The 20735-nt window shown below is 45.2% G+C and overlaps 1 protein-coding gene across 1 annotated transcript in view; it reads right to left on the minus strand.

Annotated features, from left to right (window-relative positions):
* Positions 1–18541, minus strand: part of GRB14 (growth factor receptor bound protein 14) — a 65809-nt gene extending 47268 nt beyond the window's left edge. The window contains exon 1 of the mRNA XM_088474891.1: positions 18438–18541. Within this exon, the coding sequence (XP_088331017.1) occupies positions 18438–18500 (63 nt within the window). The 5' untranslated portion in view covers positions 18501–18541. The remainder of the gene's footprint in view (positions 1–18437) is intronic.
* Positions 18542–20735: the final 2194 nt, after the last annotated feature.

Consider the following 20735-nt stretch of genomic DNA (forward strand, 5'->3'; position numbering starts at 1 on the left):
CGTACATACATATACGCGTGTGTGTATACATACAGTACATATACAAACACACACACACGTGTGTGTGTATATATATACATACATATACACAAATGTACGTGCATATATACACACATTTATAAACAGATTAGGTGGGTATAAGAGCTTATACACATAAGCTGTTATACCCACCTAATTTGATTGATAGATAGGTAGTAGATATATATTTACATGCATATATAGACAGGGGCCAGACATTACACTGACCTGAGTAAAAATAATGACATGCTGGGCTGAGCTGCCTTTAGAGTAGAACGGTTCAGGGGCGTAGCCTCGGTATAATGGGGCGGAGCTTCAGCGGGTCTGTGGTGGGCGGGACATCAGAGGTGGGCTTGGCTTCAGCGGTCCGAGGGTGAGCGGGGCTTTGGCCTGGCCTATCGATCCACTTCAAGTGGAGTAGAACGGTTCGGGGCGGAGCCTCGGTATAATGGGGCGGAGCTTCGACGGGTCTGTGGTGGGCGGGGCATCAGAGGTGGGCGGGGCTTCATCGGTCCGAGGGTGAGTGGGCCTTTGGCCTGGCCTATCGATCCGCTTCAAGTGGAGGGGAACAGGTGGGGAGGTCAGAATTCACTAAGCTGATTTTGGCAGCCATTGGGTGAGAGAGCTGACTGACAGGAAAAAAAAACAAAACTTTTTTTTTTCCTGTATGCACTGCTGTCTGTGAGGGCCTATTTTCAATGGGAGGCCTGGAGCTGTAGCTCCACCCGCCCCATTGTTAATCCGGCCCTGCTCCTAAAGATTAGTCGAGAGTTGCAGTAATTTAGCTGCGAAATGATGATTGCATGTATTAACATTGTAATAGTGTCATTAGAGATGAGGAGGTTTTAGTGAGATTTTTTAAAGGTGCAATAAGATCATTTTGTACGGGCTTGTATATAGGCAATAGAGGGCAGTACAGAGATGAATATTAGCCTAAAACAATTTGTCTAGAATGTTAGAATTGTTTACACAAATGCCAATTGCAAGACGGAAGGGGATCCTGTCAATATCCCAGCTAAGGGGATGCCAGGGCTTAGTATTACCGGTGCTGGAATCCAGACACCTGTCAGAATCCTGGAGCCGGCATCCCAAAGGTAAGCAGCGGGGTTAAAGGGAGGGGTAGCATTAGGCATAGGGGTTAGGGTTAGGCACTGGGGGAGTGTTAGGGGTTAGGAACTAGATGGGGTTATTAGGGTTCGGGGATGCGGGAGATAGGTTTAGGCACTAGGGGGGAGGTTAGGTTAAGGCACCGGGGAGGGAAGGTTAGGGGTAAGGGTAGGAAAAGGATTAGGAAACCTACCAACAGGTGTCGGTGTCCTAACCCTGTCGGGGTGCCGACGTCTGTATTTTGACCGCCGGGATCCCGAGTGCCGGCATCCCGTATCCAACCCGATGGAATATGCTAGTGGGAAGTCAGAGATCAAAGAACTCAATATTTGAATGGGCTTACATTCCAAGTATAAGCAGATCCAAGTATAAACAGTTCCATTGCTTCAAGTAGATTATTCAGATCAGTTATACATAGTCTGGGTACACGGACAATATTTTGGCCATTCCAACGGATCAGCCCAATATATTGTCAAACTCGCCTAATGTGTACGCTCTATATCAGGCCATGCGTGCTCCCGTTTGGTCGTCATTTGCATCGTCAGGTTGGCCCTACATGCAGCTCAATCTGTCAATGTGACTGACAACTAGAGATGAGCGGGTTCAGTTCCCTGAGAACCAAAGCCACCCGAACTTAGGGGAACCGAGTCAGATCCGAGTCGACTCGTGTTTTCCAGCCTGACTCGGATCTGAAAACGAGGCAAAACGTTATCATCCCGCTGACGGATTCTCGCGGGTTTTGGATTCTATAAAGGTCCTGCGATCGCCACCATTTTTCATTCCGGCTGTGGGGAGTGAAGAGGGAGGGAGCTGGGAGCTATGCTGAGCTGCTGTGTATAGGGGCTGGCTACAGTTGTGTTGCTTAATGTCCATAAGGGCTGGCTGTTGTCCATATAGGGGCTGGCTGACTGTTGTTGTGACTGAGGTTGTCCAGTCCATCCATAGGGGCTGGCTGTTGTCCTGCCCATAGGGGCTGGCTGTAGTCCATAGGGGCTGGCTGGCTGTTGTCCATAGGGGCTGGCTGATCTGCTGTGTTGTCCAGAGGGTGTTCTGTCCATAAGGTGTGGACACACCCCAAGTGTGAAAAAAAAAATCTGTGTGCGTGTTAGCCACACCTGTCATCAACGTAGGTGTGCAGGGGTGCTGTGCTGCTGTCTGTCAAGGGGCTGCTGCCTCTTTCAGTGGTGCTCTTTACCCACCCCCAGTGTGAAACAAAAACAACAATTTTTTCTGTGTGCGTCTTAGCCACACCTGTCATCAACGTAGGTGCGCGGGGGTGCTGTGCTGCTGTCTTCAAGGGGCTGCTGCCTCTTTCAGGGGTGCTCTTCACCCACCCCCTCGTGTGAAAACAAAAACAAACATTTTTTTTCTGTGTGCATGTCAGCCACACTTGTCAGCAAAGTAGGTGCGCAAGGGTGCTGTGTTGCCTGTGTCGTTTAACAATAGGCTGCTGCCTCGTTTGGGTGCTCTCCCAAGTGCCCCCAAAAAATGTATTCAATCAATCAATCTTGTTTTTGTGTGTGTCAGGGGTGCTGCCTGTGTCGTTTATCAAGAGGCTGCTGCCTCGTTCGGGGGCTCTCCCTCCCAAGTGCCAAGAAAAAATAAATTCAATCAATCAGTCAATCAATGTGTATTTTTTTCCTGTGTGTGTGTGTGTGCGCGTTAGCCATGGCATCACAAACGCCTCTGCTGAGATTGGCATAAACATTTTCAAAGGTGAAAATAGAGGATATGGTTTAAAAAATTAAATAAAGCAGCTAAAACTGTGTTCTCTGATTATAGTGTCCCTACTCCCTACCCATGGCCCCTCTACCTGAATTTCAGTGAGTCAGAGGGGCAACTCTATGCAACTGTATTCCAGAGTGCAGCTGCTCCTCCTGTAGCCCAGGTCAGAAGATGTGTAGGGGTTGTGGTGATGATATGGACTAAAATGGAGCTCACATCCACTAAAGTGGACAATGAATCCCCAATCTAACAGGGAGCGCAGCCAGTGGTGGACCTAGACTTTTCATTTAGGGGGCGCGGTTTAATGATAATAACCCTGACTCCCCCTCTCTTCTACCCTGGCACCCACATATATATTACATAGGAACAAACGCACATGCAAATACACACACCCACAAATATTATATAGCACACATAAATTACATAGGAACAAACACACATGCACACACACACATAAATATTATATAGCACACATACATTACATAGGAACAAACACACATGCACATACACACACATATCAATATTATACAGCACACATATATTACATAGGAACAAATGCACATGCACATACACACACATAAATACTATATTGCACACATACATTACATAGGAGCAAACACACATGGACACATACACACACGTAAATATTATATAGCACACATACATTACATAGGAACAAACACATGCACATACACACACATATAAATATTATATAGCACACACATATATTACATAGGAACAAACACACATGCACATACACACACATATAAATATTATATATTATATAGCACACACATATTAGATATGAACAAACACACATACACACACACACATATAAATATATAGCACACACATATATTAGATAGGAACAAACACATATGCACATACACACTTTCACTTACATTGGCATCCTGACATGCTGCCTGCAGCAGGTTGTTGATGGGGGCGGGGCCAAGTAATTTACATAATTAGGCTCCGCCCCTCTCCATAGACCCGCGAATCGTGACATAATGTTGTAAGGGGGGCGTGGGTAAAAAAAAAAAACATTTGGTTTCTCAGTGGGGGTTCCTGAGTACTCGCCGGTGCGCTACTAGCGGCACCCGGGGTACTGATACAAGAGGCTAGGCGGAAGGAGGAGCCGTTGTAATGCCGCTGCTCCTCTGGCATTAGGAGTGCTGTGCATTGTGCCAGGACACAAGAGCAGCACTGCCGCAGTTGTGAGTGTCTTGGGGAGTTTTCAGTTACTTCGGAGTCCCAAAGCCAGAGCAGACAGGCAAGGACGCTAGGGAGAGTGATCGCTCCAATCGCCCTCCCTCCCTGGATCCACCACTGAGCGCAGCTGTAATTTATACACAACACAGGATGGGATGACGATATAGGCTTTGGTGATGGTATAATCTGGGGTGATGTATACATCATCTTCTTCACACGATATTAATTTGTCCCCGGGGGAATCCACCATTACAGGTGCCTCTGTAATCTTTGCACGTAATTGACGGTAAAGGTCTTTTTCATAGAATTTTTATTTCATTTTGATGAGCATCATCTTTTCAACATTTTGGGGAAGTAGTCTCAGGCCGATCACTGACAAGGCTGTGCTTAAAACTCTTTCTGAGTACACACTGGAAGGTGAGCAAGTAAAGTAAAGGCAGTTTTTTGTGTAAGGGCCTCCAAGGGGTATATTTATTTACTAAAGATTCTAAATATGAAAAGTGTTCATGTTGCCCATAGCAACAAATCAGATCCTGTCTATCATTTTGTAGAATGCAATAGAGAAATTATAACTACAATCTGCTTGGCTGCTATGGGCAACATGAGCACTTTTCATTTTTAGAAACTTTAATAAAACTAAAATTAGCCCCAAATTGACTCTTTTTCCTGCCAGTAGTTATTTACATGTATCTCTTTCTCTTCAGATCTGTGTCCGTTGGGACGAAAAAATAATGTCTTCATCCCTTCTGGGAAAAATCCACTCCCAGCAAGCAGGCATGGCGCTCAAGAATTCCCAAGAAAGGCACAAAGTAAGACTTAAACCTTACATCTGAAATGTTGCATTTAATGCTCTGTTCCACTTGTTCACATATCTGATATGGTTAAGTGGACAGTGGGAACAACGGCAATTTGAAGGCCACTAATTAACTCTGTTTTTTTTTAATGTCCCTATACAGGTTGGGAAATGCCCTTCTGGGATGAAAATCTACTCCTAGCCGCAGAAGCATATGCAGGATTCTCAAGAAAGACACAAAGTAAGGCCTTAAATTAGGGGTAACCAACCTCAGTCCTCGAGAGCTACTAACAGTTCACGTTTTCCAGACCACCTAGCTGGTGCACAGGTTTATTAATTACTCACCAACACATTTAATTATTTATAACTATATTGTGTGAGGAGACATGGAAAGATGCACTGTTGGTAGCTCTTGAGGACCAGGGTTGGCTACCCCTGCCTTAAATCATAGATCTTATGCTTGACCACATATCTGTGCTGGTTAAGTGGTACTTTGAGCCCACTAACTAACTATGTTTATCTAATGTCCCTGTATAGGTTGGGAAATGCTTTTTCATGCGGAAAGCACTACTACAAGTCTTCTTGGTCCCCTTCTAAGATGAGAAAATCCATTCCCAGCAGCAGCATGCATGGCGCTCAAGGGTTTTTCTGGGGCAAGGACTGATGTGAATGTGTCAAATATTTTTTTTTGTAAATGCCTCCTCCCCTCCCCCTCATAAATTTTCTTCGGAATCAAAAAAAATTATTACATTTACTACCAATGAACCCTTCCTCTCCCTGCCCTACCTTCAACTACATACATAATCCAACTCCCTCAGGCCTCTCTTGAATAATAAAAGCATTTGTTTCCTGATGTGCCATGTTGGAAGTTGAACTGCCATGTGTTTGTGCCGCCCACTGCTGCTGCTTAACTTAGTCACCTAGCTACTGTGGTGTAAATTTTGGGCCTAAACTGGATGAAAACAATACAGTGAGCTGTGAGGTGGTCAAAAATTACTGAAATGAGTGGAAATAAGTGTTATTGAGGTTAATAATACTGTAGGAACAAAAACAGGCCTATTTTATGTGAATTTAGCTATTTTTATGATTTTTTTTAAAAGAAAAAATCCAGATCCAAAACCAAAACACAAAACACGGAGGTGAGGTTTTGGCAAAACCAATCCAGATCCAAAACCACGGGAGATCCAGATCCAAAACCCGGGGGTCGGCGCACATCTCTACTGATGACCACATGCGGCGGGTGGCCTGTGCCAACATATGTGATCGCCATTCGCAATGCTGGGTACACATATTGTCTAATGCAGAGCTTCTCAAACTCGGTCCTCAGGAACCCACAGAGGTCACGTTTTCCAGGTCTCCCATTAAGCGCACAGGTGTGTTCATTACTCACTAACACATTTTAAAAGATCCACAGGTGGAGCTAATTATGGGCCTGATTCAGAGCCACTCGTAAGCGGCAGCTCGTTCGCTCTGAGCGATGTTTGCCCAACTGCGCATGCGTACGGATCGTTATACGCATGCGCGAACCAGTCAGTGCAGCCGAAATTCATGTGCTCGCAAAATAGCGAATGCCTGATAATTTGAGAGACAGAAAGAGGCGTATGTGGGTGGTAACAGGGGAAGGTGCTTGAAAACGGGGAGTGGAGATCCGATCGCAGGCGTGCTTAAAGGTCAAAACGGGCGTTTTATGGGTGTGCATATTTAAAACAGCAGCGTCATTGACCACGTCACTGGGTTCTTTTATAGCCAGAACTGCTCGCAAAATTGTGGTAGCAAAAACCAACCACAAGAATAGTGAGCAGTTCATACCCTGGTCGATGTACTCGATTAATCTAATAAATAGCGGACATGACGTAGGATGCGAGCGGCCAGGGGGCGTATTTTTCCAAAAAACGAACCCAAGTTTTGTTCGCTCGTTCAGACCTAGAGGCGTGAACAGACCGCAAACAGCGAACGGTTCATTTGAATAGCCACCCCTTGTTTTAGAACGAACGACCGCAAATAGCGAGTGGCTCTGAATGAGGGCCTATATCACTTGTGATTCTGTGAGGAGACCTGGAAAACATGTACTGTTTAGTGTCCTGAGGACGGAGTTTGAGAACCTGTGGTCTAATGTGCACCCAGCTTTAGACGCATATTAATGTCCAATAATAACTTTAGATGTTGCTCTTAACAAACTGTGAATTGCAACTTTATTGTGACTTTTCTTGTGTTCAAAGTCAAACAAATATTATAACAGTCTGCTGCTTATCCTTAATCCAGATACATGCAAACTAAAATACACCACAATCCCCTCTTAACATACTGTATGTACTGTATTTTAACTTTACAACTTTAGTTAAGCAAATTAGTCCCTGAATTATTTAAAAATAATATAAATAGGCAAAGGACATTATTTGTTCATATGTCTCTACCCGCATAGTACTACCTGCATCACTGTTGTTCAGTGATGGGGATTTGGGTTTAATTCATACTTACCTACTCTCCCACAAGTTACAGGAGGCTCCCAAATTTTTGGGTAGCCCCCTGCACCCCCGAAAGAGCGTTCTGATCTCCTGCATCACATCCACTTCCTAGTGAAGTGAGCAAGATTTGGAGATAATTGCCAGGAATCATGGGGGCAGGGCTAATTGATGTGAAACCTCATCATTTAGCCCCGCCGGGGCCTAATGACATAGGAGCTGCTCCCCCAAAGTGGTCAAATGCGTGTCTTCTCCGGACATGCATTTGGCCAAAGTCGGCAAGTATTTTGTTCATCCCTTGATTGCATTCCACAGTCCAGAGACATATGTGTAGAAGATAAGTAGGCTCTGCTGCAGAGGCGTATTAAGAGAGGAGAGAGCCGGTGTGCATTCCCCATCCGGGGCCCCCCTCTCACCCCGGCAGCTGGCCGCGTAGTGACCGCAGCAGTAAACTCTGGGCACTAGTCTGTGCCCAGTCAACTGTGCATGGGCAGGTCACCGAGAAAATGGCGCTGTCCCATTTCCCTAATGCGCATGTGCAAAACGCCGGGGAAAATGGCGCTCTTGTGTTTCCCTAATGCGCATGTGCATCGCTGCAGCCGATGCGGGACTTCGGAGGAGTAAGTATTAAAAAATATGGCTGCAGGGTGTGCGGTGTGGGCTCCCCCTGGACCCAGGGCACCCGTTATAAATACGCCCCTGCTCTGCTGTGTTTGTGAGTCTGCAGCCTTACTGAAATCTTAACTGGGCACGGACTGATGTGCTTAACTAAAGGGCCTGATTTAGTGTTGTACGCAAACCTGATGGTGAGAGATGTTGAGAGATTTGTGCATGCGCAGGATCAGTACTGCGCATGTGCAGCTCTCCTTCTGCAAGATTGCTCGCAGTGCCCCCACGCCGCAGCATGATTGAAATGGTGCGGTCATGTGGGGAAGGGGCAACCTCCGTTTTGTAGGTGTGTTGAGGCCAGGGTCTTCGTCTTCTGATACAGATTTCCTGGCCCCGGCATTCTGAGTAAGCTTAGAGTTACAGCATATTAAGGGGAAGAGGGGGCAAAGTACTCTAATATAGGAGCACTCTTTTTAATAGATAAAGTAGTAATAAAAATATAACTTTTAAACTAAACTTTGCCCCCTCTGCCCCTCAATATAACTATCAATTTACTCTAGGAAGCACCAGTGACGCCAAGAGCCGCCAGGTTACTGATAGGGCGCCGAGAGGGGGGGGAGCGGATACAGATTACCCGGGCCCGGGCATCATGAGGGGTCCAGCGCCGCCCCCCCCTCCCTCACAGCAACCCAGCACACAGCGCCCCCCCTCCCCAGCGCACAGGGAAGGGGGCATGGACACGCCTCCCGTGATTAGGCCACGCCCCGTTACCCGGGCCCGCTGCGGCTCTTGGCGGGCCTGGATGGGGGTGTGGCCTAGTTAGGGCTGGTGTGGCCACGACCCCTTAGGAAAAAAAAATACTATTTGCAGCACCACAAAGCCAGGGAGGCGGGCGCTGTGAGCCTCTCAGCCCGGCGCAAATCCAGGGGGGGGAGCGATCAGTGTGATTGCTCCCCCCCACAGGCAAAGGAGAGGAGACTGCTGCTGTTGCTCAGCGGCAGCAGTGAGCAGTCTCCTACTGCTGACAAGCCCTGGCCCCTGTAATTAGTACTTGCTCGATCCACCCCTCTCTCTGCGCCCCTGGGAAGCACCACCACAACCATCAATTGCGGTGTGAAATTCAGCCCCAACATAAGGAATATTGGATATAACGCCTGAACACTTACTATAACCAGTGTGGCGATACCAAACACCGATCCCTTTTTCCCAAATGTCTATGCTTATATTGACACAGATGGCTGCCTATGGTGATCTGACGATCTGATGTGTCTTCAGACGCAGCACTCATATCTGTAATGGGCGTCTTTTTCCTTCAGACTCCTCCTGTAGCATTACAATTTTTTTTGCATCACTGATGCGCAGGGGTGTATCTATAATGGGTGCAGGGTGGGTCCAGGGGGGCCCACACTGCACACCTTGCACCCATAGAGACTTATACTTACCTGTCTGAAGTGCTGCTCTGCAGTACCGAGCCAGCGCTGCAGAGCAGCAAAAATCACTGGGAAAATGTCGGTGGCCACTTTCCTGGTGACTCGCGCATGCGCAGTAGATTCTGGCACTAAGCCAGAATCTACTGCCAGTGCTGCGCTGTGGGACCTCTGGAGAGAGGAGGGGACAGCACTGAGGCTGTACACAGGCCCCCCCTCTCTTGAAACGCCTTTGCTACTGCGTTTTTGAATGCAGCAGAGATGCAGACAGCATCCATCTCCGAATCAGGCTCTAGGTTTTAAAGTACAACATGCTGTGAATTAAATTCAAGGATGATTATTAGAATGACTGTACAATCCTTTGCTTCAAGTTCTGTGTATTATCCTATCTGGCAATGTTGGCTATGATTTTTCTAGAAGATTGCATATGTCTTCTTATTTTAAGAATGCTATACTCCTATCAGTGTGCAGTTTGTATGTTCTCCTCATGTTTGCATGGGTTTCCTCCAGGTGCCCTGGTTTCATCCCACACTCCACAAACATACTAGTACTGTAAGTTATAGAATAATGTGACATAAATCACATAGACCGGGTAAAATCCAACAAACGTTTATTTTCTCACCACAGGCAGGTACACAGGACAGTGCAGTGTTCATAGGCAAGATGTTACAGGCTAGTAAATAGAACCTTCCAAACAGCAATACAGTTCTTTAGTGGACTCACAGGTCCAGGATCCCTAATCCTAGTCACCCCGGGGCCTATAACCTGGGCGACTAATTCACCGTCAGGATTATCATCCCTGTGCACAAACAACATTTTTAAACCTAGCTAACAGGTGATACTAATCAGCCTAGCAGTAGTTCATCTCTGACCTTAAAGAAATCCTGGACTGGATCGATGTTCAACTGCTGTTCCACATTTAAACCAGTGAAATCCTGCTGTCCTTGCCACAAGACATAGTGTGTCACTGTGCACATATACCAGAGCAGCTTAGAAATTACACAGGTGTTATCAAACCTTAAACATACATACAAATAAAAAAGAGAAATCCTGTGCTTCTGTGTCAGGATATACATTTATGCTATAGATATAATTTATGTTGTAAAAATTAGTTATTTCAAATTCATCATTCATAAAAATGTAAGATCCCGGACAGCTTCCCAGACAAACTTCTGGTTGTTCAGATAGAGTATCCAAGTTCACTTCAGGCAGCGATAAATTCGTAAATCGCCAACGCATTTCAACACATCTGCCTTCCTCAGGGCTGCGTACAGTTCCGATGGTAGAGCACCTGGGTATGCGCAGGACCTGTTCTGTACATTTGCAGGACGGAATGGGTATGAAATCCTGGCGGCTGAATAGTGTTCTCAGAAACGTGTACGTGTCACCCCTGTGTCCTGGGGGTGCAGAGGACAGGGTCTGCGCCGAAGTAACTCTCTGCACATAAATATTTAGGAAAACTACACCCAAACTTTAATTTGAGGTCTTAAGTATTAAAAGTAAATTCCTAATAATTGTATACCTAAAAAAAAAAAATAATTGAAATGTTATAATTTAGCAGCTATAGAATATAATATGAATATATAAAGGTAGGAGAGTAATATAATGTTTAAACAATAGCTACAGAAAGCTAGTAATAAAAAATAAAGATGAATGGCATGCACAAAAACCTTAGTGAGATGGTCCATAACGCCTCTGCCTCCTTTCTGTGCACATGCGTGAGTTTAGGGCCTGATTCCGAGATTCCCGCAATGCTAATATGTACGGAGATCGAGCGATTGTTAGCCATTGCGCATGTGTATGTGTGCATGCTCAGCGGATGTATTGCGATTACGCTCACACAGAGGATTCACTTGCAAAGTGAGTGACAGGTAGTCAGCATTTGGGAGAGGTAATGGGGGGTGATTAGAAAAATTCAGGCGTGTCTGATCGTTTAAACACCATTGCCATCTTCTTCACAGCAGGAGCGTTCTCAGAGTGACAGGAGAGCCGCAGTGTTTGACGCAGGTCAGACTTGACTTACGAGCTGCGTGTCTGCTCGAGCTGTCTCAATCTTACTGATGTTTATGCTATTGCACATCATCGGACCGCAGAGATGGACTGGGCCTGTAGATCAGCCCTGGCAATCTGCCCTGTGCGCGCGTGCTCGCAAAGGGGGCATGGTTACTTTTACAGGGAGCCTGCCGGCAGTCACGGGGGCCTTAGCCATGTGGCACGCCCCCGTCTCTTCCCAGTCGAGCAGACCGCACCGGCCAGTCGCTGCCGACACCCCTTCGCTCCCCCTGAGGTCATACCATGAACTCCGGCGAGGGGGGTGGAGAGCGGGAACACCTCCAAAGTCTGGAAGATGACTTCCGCCCTGTGCAGTTACAGCTGCACTCCTCTAGGCGGCCCTGAAGCCATGGGCCCTTCTGGCATTTGCCAGAAGTGCTAGTGGCCAGTCTGGCCCTGTCGGACGGTTATGAGAAGGCAGCAGTGGGCGTCTCTATGCTCGGCTAAGCTTTTGGCATTTTTGTCATTAGCATATTTTCACTATTGCAGTCCATTAAAGGGATTGCAGCTGCGATTAGCGTAAATCTCGGAATTAGGCCCTTAGTTCACACCTGCGCACTTACACTGCCCGGCAGTAGTAATTAGCAGTGAAAGTGTTAGTGATAGGGATCACAGGACAGCTACTTTTTAGTGCAGCTTCCCCACAAATGGAGCAATACTGAATTGCTCTGGTACTTACTGTAAGTATCCACTACCATAACTCACGGCGAGTTGGATACTTCATAATCAGGGGCCAATAGGAGGTGGCTTTACCAATTAAAATAAAATCATGTTGCTGTAAAATAATTTAAATGTTCACCTTTGTGCCTTTTTAAAATACTGTCTTGATGAATCATAACTGAACTACTTTACTATAAACCAGAATCATAATGTTGTACTATTAAGAATAAGAACAGCTTAATTTAGCCTGTTTTGTGCTGATGCAATAATTAAAAGATTTTCAACTAATGTCTGCCCTTTAGTCAGGGATATTTTTATTCCTGAAAAATAGAGTTAATCTCTAGTTTAATATAAATCACCAGAGATCATGAATTATCAACCTAACAGACTAATCAGCCATGTCAATGCCTGCATTCCAGAAAGAGCGTTTTATTAAAAATGAGGTATTAGCTGCAAGTATAACAAACAGCTAATAAAAAATGAGGAAGCAAAAACAAGGGCGGTTAAGTTAAAGGAGGTAAAAATGTAAACTACCAAACTAATTTATTACTTGAAAACAATTCAAAGGGATTGCCTACACTACAAGGAGAATACCACAGTCCTGATGACAAAACTATATAATACAGATGAGGGTTCGCAATAACTTTTAAAATGTAAAAATAATGAATCAATGGCTGAATCTACATTCTGAACCTGTAAATAATTACTAGAGATGAGCGGTTCGGATTCTGTGTAATCCGAACCGCTCCGAACATTGGGGATCAGAGTCCACCCGAACCCTGTTCGGGTGTTCACCGCCTGACTCGGATCCCCGTTCGGGGCCGAACGGCGGCCGCCTGATGTCGGATTCTCACTAGAGAATCCAACATCAGGGCTCCTATTGTGTAGGGCAGAGCGCTGTGATAGCGCTCTGCCCTACACAGACACAAACATACAGCCGCCAGCGGCAGCTGTGTGTTTGTTACAGCAGCCAATGAGAGTCACACAGACTCTCATTGGCTGCTGCACGGAGGGAGCCGGCTGGAGCTCACACATGAGCTCCGTCTTCCGGCTCCCTCTTCAGCGTGTGACAGCAGAACAGACGGCGCGGGAGCGGGGATACAGGTTAGTTGTTATTTTTTTATTTTTTACTTGTGCAAGGGCCGGGGGCGCTACTCGGGGGGTCTGCTACTGGGGGTGCGGGGGGGCTGCTACTGGGGGGGGCTATACTACTGGGGGGGTCTGCTACTGGGGGGGCTATACTACTGGGGGGGGTCTGCTACTGGGGGGGTCTGCTACTGGGGGGGTCTGCTACTGGGGGTCCATACTACTGAGGGGCCTGCTACTGAGGGGGCTATACTACTGGGGGGGTCTGCTACTGGGGGGGCTATACTACTGGGGGGGTCTGCTACTGGGGTCCATACTACTGAGGGGCCTGCTACTGGGGGGGCTATACTACTGGGGGGGGCATACTACTGGGGGGGCTATACTACTACTGGGGGGGGCATACTACAGGGGGGCTACTACTGGGGCAGCCTACTACTGGGGGGGCATACTACTGGGGGGGCCATACTACTGGGGGGGCTGCTAATGGGGGGCATACTACTGGGGGGACCTGCTAATGGGGGGCATACTACAGGGTGGCATGCTAATGGGGGGCATACTACTGGGGGGGCCTGCTAATGGGGGGCATACTACTGGGGGGCATTCTACTGGGGGCACTGCATAGGGGACCTACTACTAAGGGGACTGCATAGGGGGCACCACTGCTGGGGGCATTGTGTAAGGGACACCGCTACTGTGGGCATTGTGTAAAAGGGGTACTACTGTGGGCATTGTGTAAAAGGGTCACTACTGTGGGCATTGTGTAAAAGGGGCACTACTGTGTGTCGTAACATAAATAAGAGAAACTACTTTATGGTGTAATGTGAATCAGGCCCTATGTGCGGTGTAATGTGAATAAGATTGTGCACTGTGACTCCTTGGGCCGTAGCCCAATATGTAAACAAGTACTGTGACTCTGCTGACCGTACCCCACTGGGTGGGTGCACTACTTTTCATTTCTGCCACTGCTGTGTGGCAATGTGTCATAGATGTGCTTTATACTGTGGTGTCTGCGTCGTTGTGCCGCTGCTTTGTCGCGTAACCAGTCAGCTCACTGCAACCTTTGGCCAATAATGTTGAAAACAATATTATAAGCTGTGAGGTGGTCTAAATTGACTGGAAATTAATGTTATTGAGGTTAATAATACTCTAGGAAGAAAAAAAAGACCAATTTATGTGATTTTAGCTTTTTTTTGTAAATTTTTGTAAAAAAATCCAAATCCAAATCCAAAGCCAGTCACCGCAGTTTGGCAAATCCAAATCCAAAGCCGGACGATGAATTAGAACCAAATCCAAATCCGGCAAAAATGGTCCGGCGCACATCCCTAATAATTACCCAGCCCCCCCCCCCACATTTTTTTTAAATAGGGACACAAGATAGTGCACCTGAAAAAGGGCTATGGCCTCATGGGGAAGGGCCAGGGAAGAGATAGGGGAGGCCAGGAGATGCTGGGGATAAAAGAAGAGGAAGCTACAAGTGAGAATGATAATAAACAGGAAAATTGACAGGTCCAAACAGCGCCCCCTACCCTGCGGTGCCCTGTGCCACGACACTGGTCGCACTACCCTAGTTACGGCCCTAATAATTACATTCTGAATGTCGACATTGTAACTACATACTGTTTAGATCAGTGTACTTCCCAAAGTAGGATAATAAATACAAAGGGCAAGTAAAAGTAAAGATAGAAATAATAATTGTCATATATACAAAACATCCAAGCACATGGAAGTCGAGATGAAAACTAATCCCATGGTATAGAGATTGCAGACACACAATTAGAGGGCAATGGATTTTTATACCAGCCCCTATATTGTGTCTAAACTAATGCTGGCCATACACGCTACAATTATCGGGATGATCCGCCCGATATCGGCGGATCGCCGCGATAATTGTAGCGTGTGGGGGAGCGACCGAGGGTTAAATATTGCTCGGTCGGGCATGCTGGATTGTCCAGTATGCCCGTCCGATGCGATATTTCCCGGTAAACTGTCGGCATCGAGCAGTGTATGCCTAGCCGCGGCCGACAGACAGACATTTCCCGTGTTCCTTCCGTAGGAAGGAACAGGGAAATGTCTCCGCCCCCGGGGGCGGTGCGTGGATGTCAGGCTGATACACTGTGAGACTTCTCTCACAGTGTATGCCGGCGACTTCTGCGGTTGGCAGCCGGTCAGATAAAATGTCTGTCGGTCTGACAGACATTTTATCTGGTAGTGTATGCCCAGCATTAGTAATCTAAACTAAGTATTAAACAAAACGTTCCATAATAAATAAATATAAAATATAAAACAGTGTTCATTATTGCCAAACAAGACAAACCAACTAACTATCCAATTCTATGTCATTAGGAAATTACTTATTGGTATATTGTGGGAGAAACACATAAAGAAAAGTGCAAATAAATCAGGATTAGAATGTCTGTAGGTGTGCTGCCTAAAGTGTAACTATTTGCATGTTTGCGGTTATTGCAAACTAGAGGTACCTGATACAGACTAGAGGTACCTGGTGCAGAATGGGGATACCTGCCATTGACTGAAGGTACCTGGTGCAGACTACCGGTACCTGATACATACTGGATTGACCTAGCGCAGACTGCAGGTCCCTGGTACAGACTGGAGTTACCAGGTGCAGACTACAGGTACCGGATACAGACTGGATGGACCTAGCGCAGACTGCAGGTCCCTGGTACAGACTGGAGGTACCTGGTGCAGACTGGGGGTACCTGATACAGTTTGGGGGTACCTGATAGAGATTGGAGGTATACCTGTTGCAGACTGAATGTACCTGATACAGACTGGAGGTATCTGATACAGACTGGAGGTACCTGATACAAACTGGATGCACCTAGAGCAGACTGGAGGTACCTGGTGTAGACTGGGGGTACCTGATAAGAGATTGGAGGTATCTATTGCAGACTGAATGTACCTGATACAGACTGGAGGTATCTGAGGCAGACTGGGGGTACTTGATACAGACTGAAGGTACCTGAAACCGATTTGAGGTATCTGGTGCAGACTAGAGGTACCTTTACAGATTGGAGGTACCTGTTACAGACTGGAGGTACCTGATACAGATTTGAGGTACCTGCTGCAGACTAGAGGTACCTGATACAGATTGGAGGTACCTGATACAGACTGGAGGTAACTGGTGCAGATTTGGTATACTGCATGTAAAGAAATACTGAAAGTATGTATACCCCACAGACATATCTTTTGTGATATCTGAGAAACATATTGCACTGAACTAAAGAATGAAATGAGAAGCCAACAACAAACACTATTGTTAGCATGTTTAAACAGCTCTGCAAATCTGTTTGCTTAATGCATAGAATACGGATACAAGCCAATGCCCATTAAACGTCCGGGGTTGTACTGGCCTCCATTCAATCAATGTAAACAAGCGACAGGGTTAATTGTATTTTCTATTATATGCCAATTTTAATTAAAGAACAAGTCTTCTAAAAAAGAATATAATATGCTAAATATAATTACATTAGTAGTATAACACTATACATGCTACTATTATTACCCTCCCCCTGGTGGTGCCTAACCCTAACCTCCCCCCGGTGGTGCCTAACCATAACCCCAACCCGCAGCCTAACCCTAACCAACCCCGGTCGGTGCCTAACCTTAACCCCCCCCCCCCCCCCTGCGAGGTCCGTAAACCTAACCCTAACTCTAACCCGCATACTTACCATAGGGATCCCGGCGATAGAAAATCATATTTTATTAATGTAATTTGAGTCTTGTACTATATTTACCTTTTTTTTTTTTGTGCTTTGAACTTGTCTTTTGTGTTCTGCAATAGTTCTGAACTGATGATAATATATTTATTTAGGTTTGTTTGGGGAAAAAAAAAACATTTGTGTTCTGTTGGAGATCTAATACAATTGTGTCAGCAAAATCACCATTAAAAGTACTAAAAAAAAATAACAATATTTGAATGTGACTTCATGTAAAATAATAAAATACGTTTGATATAACTTTGAAATTTTATCTAAATTGATCTATTTATGTGCAAATATATATTTGCCTATTGAATAATTTTACCTAAATATCGAGATTCTTAGGGAAGGGTAGGGTATTAGGGTATAATCTATATATCTATTGTGTATCTCTAAATATTTTATATACACACACACATAAATATATAGGCAAATAGACAATGCGGTACTCGGAGGCTGGTGACAAGGTAAAAAAATTTAATATGTGCTTATTTTCCGATGTTTCAGAGAGCATGGGGGTAATATTTACTAAAGGTTCGATTTTAATCGACCTTAGGAAATTTCCCCTCTTTTCTCAAGGATGTATACTGTACAGTATATATCAGTGTAAATATTTTGCTTCCTGACATCATATATGAGGGCAGGTAAAGGACATGTACAGACTTTTACTTCCTTGATACAGTACATTTCAAGTGGCCCATTCCCTGATTTTTAACCCACTTTGCCCATATTTTGCACCTCAGAGTTTACCCAGATACAGTACATTATTTTGCACTGTTGTGGTGATATATAGTAGTTTTATTCTGTATTATTACAAGCATTCAGCACAGCACTTTTACTGCAAAAGTTACTAAGCACAGTACATAAAGCATAAGGAACGGATAGTTATGCTCAGATAACATTGATACTGATACTGTACTGTACAGTATGTTTCCTTGGTTTCACAATGACATTTTATATTACTGTACAGGTTGTTAACACTTTACATGCTGAAACAAACTGATTAACACAATAAGACTTTTTTTCTTTATTATACTTAGGGGGATATTCATGAAAGCTTGGAGAGAGAGAAAATTGTGAGTGATAAAGTACCAACCAATCTACTCCTAACTGTCACTTTGCAGACTGTGTTTGGAAAATGACAGTTAGGAGCTGACTGGTTGGTACTTAATCTCTCACAATTTTATATCTCCAAGCCTTCATGAATATCACCCTTAAAGTTGTGCGGGGTTTTGAGCCTCCCCCTAATTTTACACTTTTGTGTATTGTACTATGAATTTGCAAAGTAAATTGCATGAAATCCCATTTTTTATGTCCTGGATAGGTCACTTTAACAGTGGAATAAACAACGCTCTGAGATACTGGCAGTGTGACATACAATACTGCATACCTACAATTTGATAGTCAGAAATAAATGCAGTACAGTATTTAAAACACCGCTAAACTATATGAACGATTTAGGCACAGTAAAAATAATAGGAATAGTAGATCTGGCTGTATATCCCATCTCACAGGCACTGACAGAACATGTCATACAGGAAAAGTAAAGCAAACACTGATGTCCTACCCTTTTCTGTAGCACCAGTGGGGTGATTGCAGGCAGTGTCACTCTCCTTGCATACAAACTCATATTTGCACTCCTTACAATAATAGTCCAGGTTATGCAGTCACGTCAGATATTGCAGAGTTGTACTAATACAGCACAGACAGAAAACTGTGATCCTAACTAAACTCAAAGCCAATTAAAACTAACTATGGGAGAGCACTAACAAACAGCCAATCACAGTCTTCCCAAGGCTCCTCTTGTCCTTGGAAGCACATTCTGATTCTGTTGTTTGGAATACTTAAGAAAAGCTGACAACATGCACTGAAAATATTTAATTTCAAAGACCCCATTGTCAGATCAAGACAACATGTTTCGCTCAGTCATCCAAAGCCTTTTAACCCCTTTATGACGAAAAGCACAAAGTAGATTGCAATGTTAGATCATGTATGCAAACTTCTAATCAAGGTTTGATGTGAAGAGCACAATCTTGAAATGTTATCAAAATGAGATGAGGGCTCGTTCTCACGTACAGGCTGGAAAATGGCTGAAAACTGATATGCGCCTTATTGATGTGTGTTTAACCCATTCCCCTGTGTTGTCATGTATTGTGCTTTTACAAAGACTTTCAATTGTGCATGTAGTGCGCACTAACAGTTACGTTATGAGAAGTATGGCTTTCTGTGTTCTGACATTTTTAATGTGATATTAACACTTTACAATACAATGATGGGAACTGCATCATTCACTTATTTGTCCTATGTTTAATGTGCTTTCATATAGTTCTGATATGCTTGCTTTTTAATCATTTCATTTAGTATAGAAATGCTAGTGGTCTGCAAGAGTGTATTGTTTGGCGCCAAGAGTGTATTGTGCTGACGGTGCTTCCAATGTACTACAAAAGCTCAGGAATGTAGGACTCATTAAACATTTATCTATTGCTCACACTGAGCCTGATTCAGAAGTGCCAGCTACTGCAGCCATGTCTTTTGCTAATGGCGGGGCCGATATCTTTAAAACGGGGAAGCACACTTGCAGCATCTTGCGCTTTTGGAAATCTGTCTTGATGCATCTATAGACACTTCATCGGATGCACAATCTGTGCATCATTGGATGCACCATCTGTGCACCATCGGATAGCACCATCTGTGCACCATCGGATAGCACCGTCTGTGCATCATTGGATAGCACCATCGAAAATTGCACCAGCCCTATGGTAGATGCAATTTCTCTATCTGAACATGGACTCCTGTGTGAGCGGCTTTACGTTTTTGGACGCATCCGCTGTAAGCTACACACCCGCACCTGCCTAACCACTCCCCTGGTACTTGCCAGGTATGCCCACTATAAATCCACTCTCCCTGCATGCAAATTCATTCCGTGTCTCTGAGGTAACAAACACATGCGCGGTACTAATAACATCAGCATGCGTGCACTTAGCGGTTGTCTCAGAATCAGGCCCGTTGTGAGTAATTATGGGAGGAAAAACTTGCTTGTTGTTGCTTGCTCCTCTATGGGCTACAAGTACAAACAAGCAGGGCCGCCATCAGGGGGGACTGCTGGGTCATTAGACCCGGGCCTGGACACTTGGGGGGCCTGCCCGTCTGCCTGCCATTCGGCTGCACGCATCCAGTGCTATCGCCCCGCCGCTGCCACACAATAAAATGAGTAAAAAAGTGACAGTAGGTCACTTATCACTCAGCCGCATAGCCGAATAAAGGGGAAACCCTGGGGGCAAGTACCTCCGAGCGCTCCCCCCTCCCCCTCCCTCTGAGAGGGCCCCCGCCAGCCAGCGCACCAGCTAACTTACAGTAGCAGCCAGCCACACTGACCTGACTGCCGTCATACAGACGGCGCCGCAGAGCACTGTATAATATATGTGTGTGTGTATATATATATATATATATATATATATATATACACACAAACACAGCAGGGAATGTTTGGGGCAGCACTCATGGCATATATAAAAAACAACCTATCTAGTTCAACATTTCACTTCGTAACAAAACTCTATAAAGACTAAAATGAACTAGATAGGTTGTTTTTTATATATGCCATGAGTGCCGCCATTCCCTGCTATGTATTGCTTAATACTATAGATGTCACCTGGGATATATTTATCCCAGGTGCCATCCATATAATGTTATATCCTACATCTTATATATATATATATATATATATTATATATAAGTGCTCTTGAGGAAGGCGCATGCAGCGCCGAAACAGCTGTCGAGATTAGACTTAGTGCCTTAGGGTCCTGTGAGATGCATGCACGTACTGACAGTTTGGTGACCACCCTGGCTCTGCTAAGTATACCAT

The sequence above is a fragment of the Taudactylus pleione genome, unplaced genomic scaffold, assembly GCF_031769625.1.
Source record: "Taudactylus pleione unplaced genomic scaffold, aTauple2 ptg000156l, whole genome shotgun sequence".
NCBI classification, from domain to species: domain Eukaryota; kingdom Metazoa; phylum Chordata; class Amphibia; order Anura; family Myobatrachidae; genus Taudactylus; species Taudactylus pleione.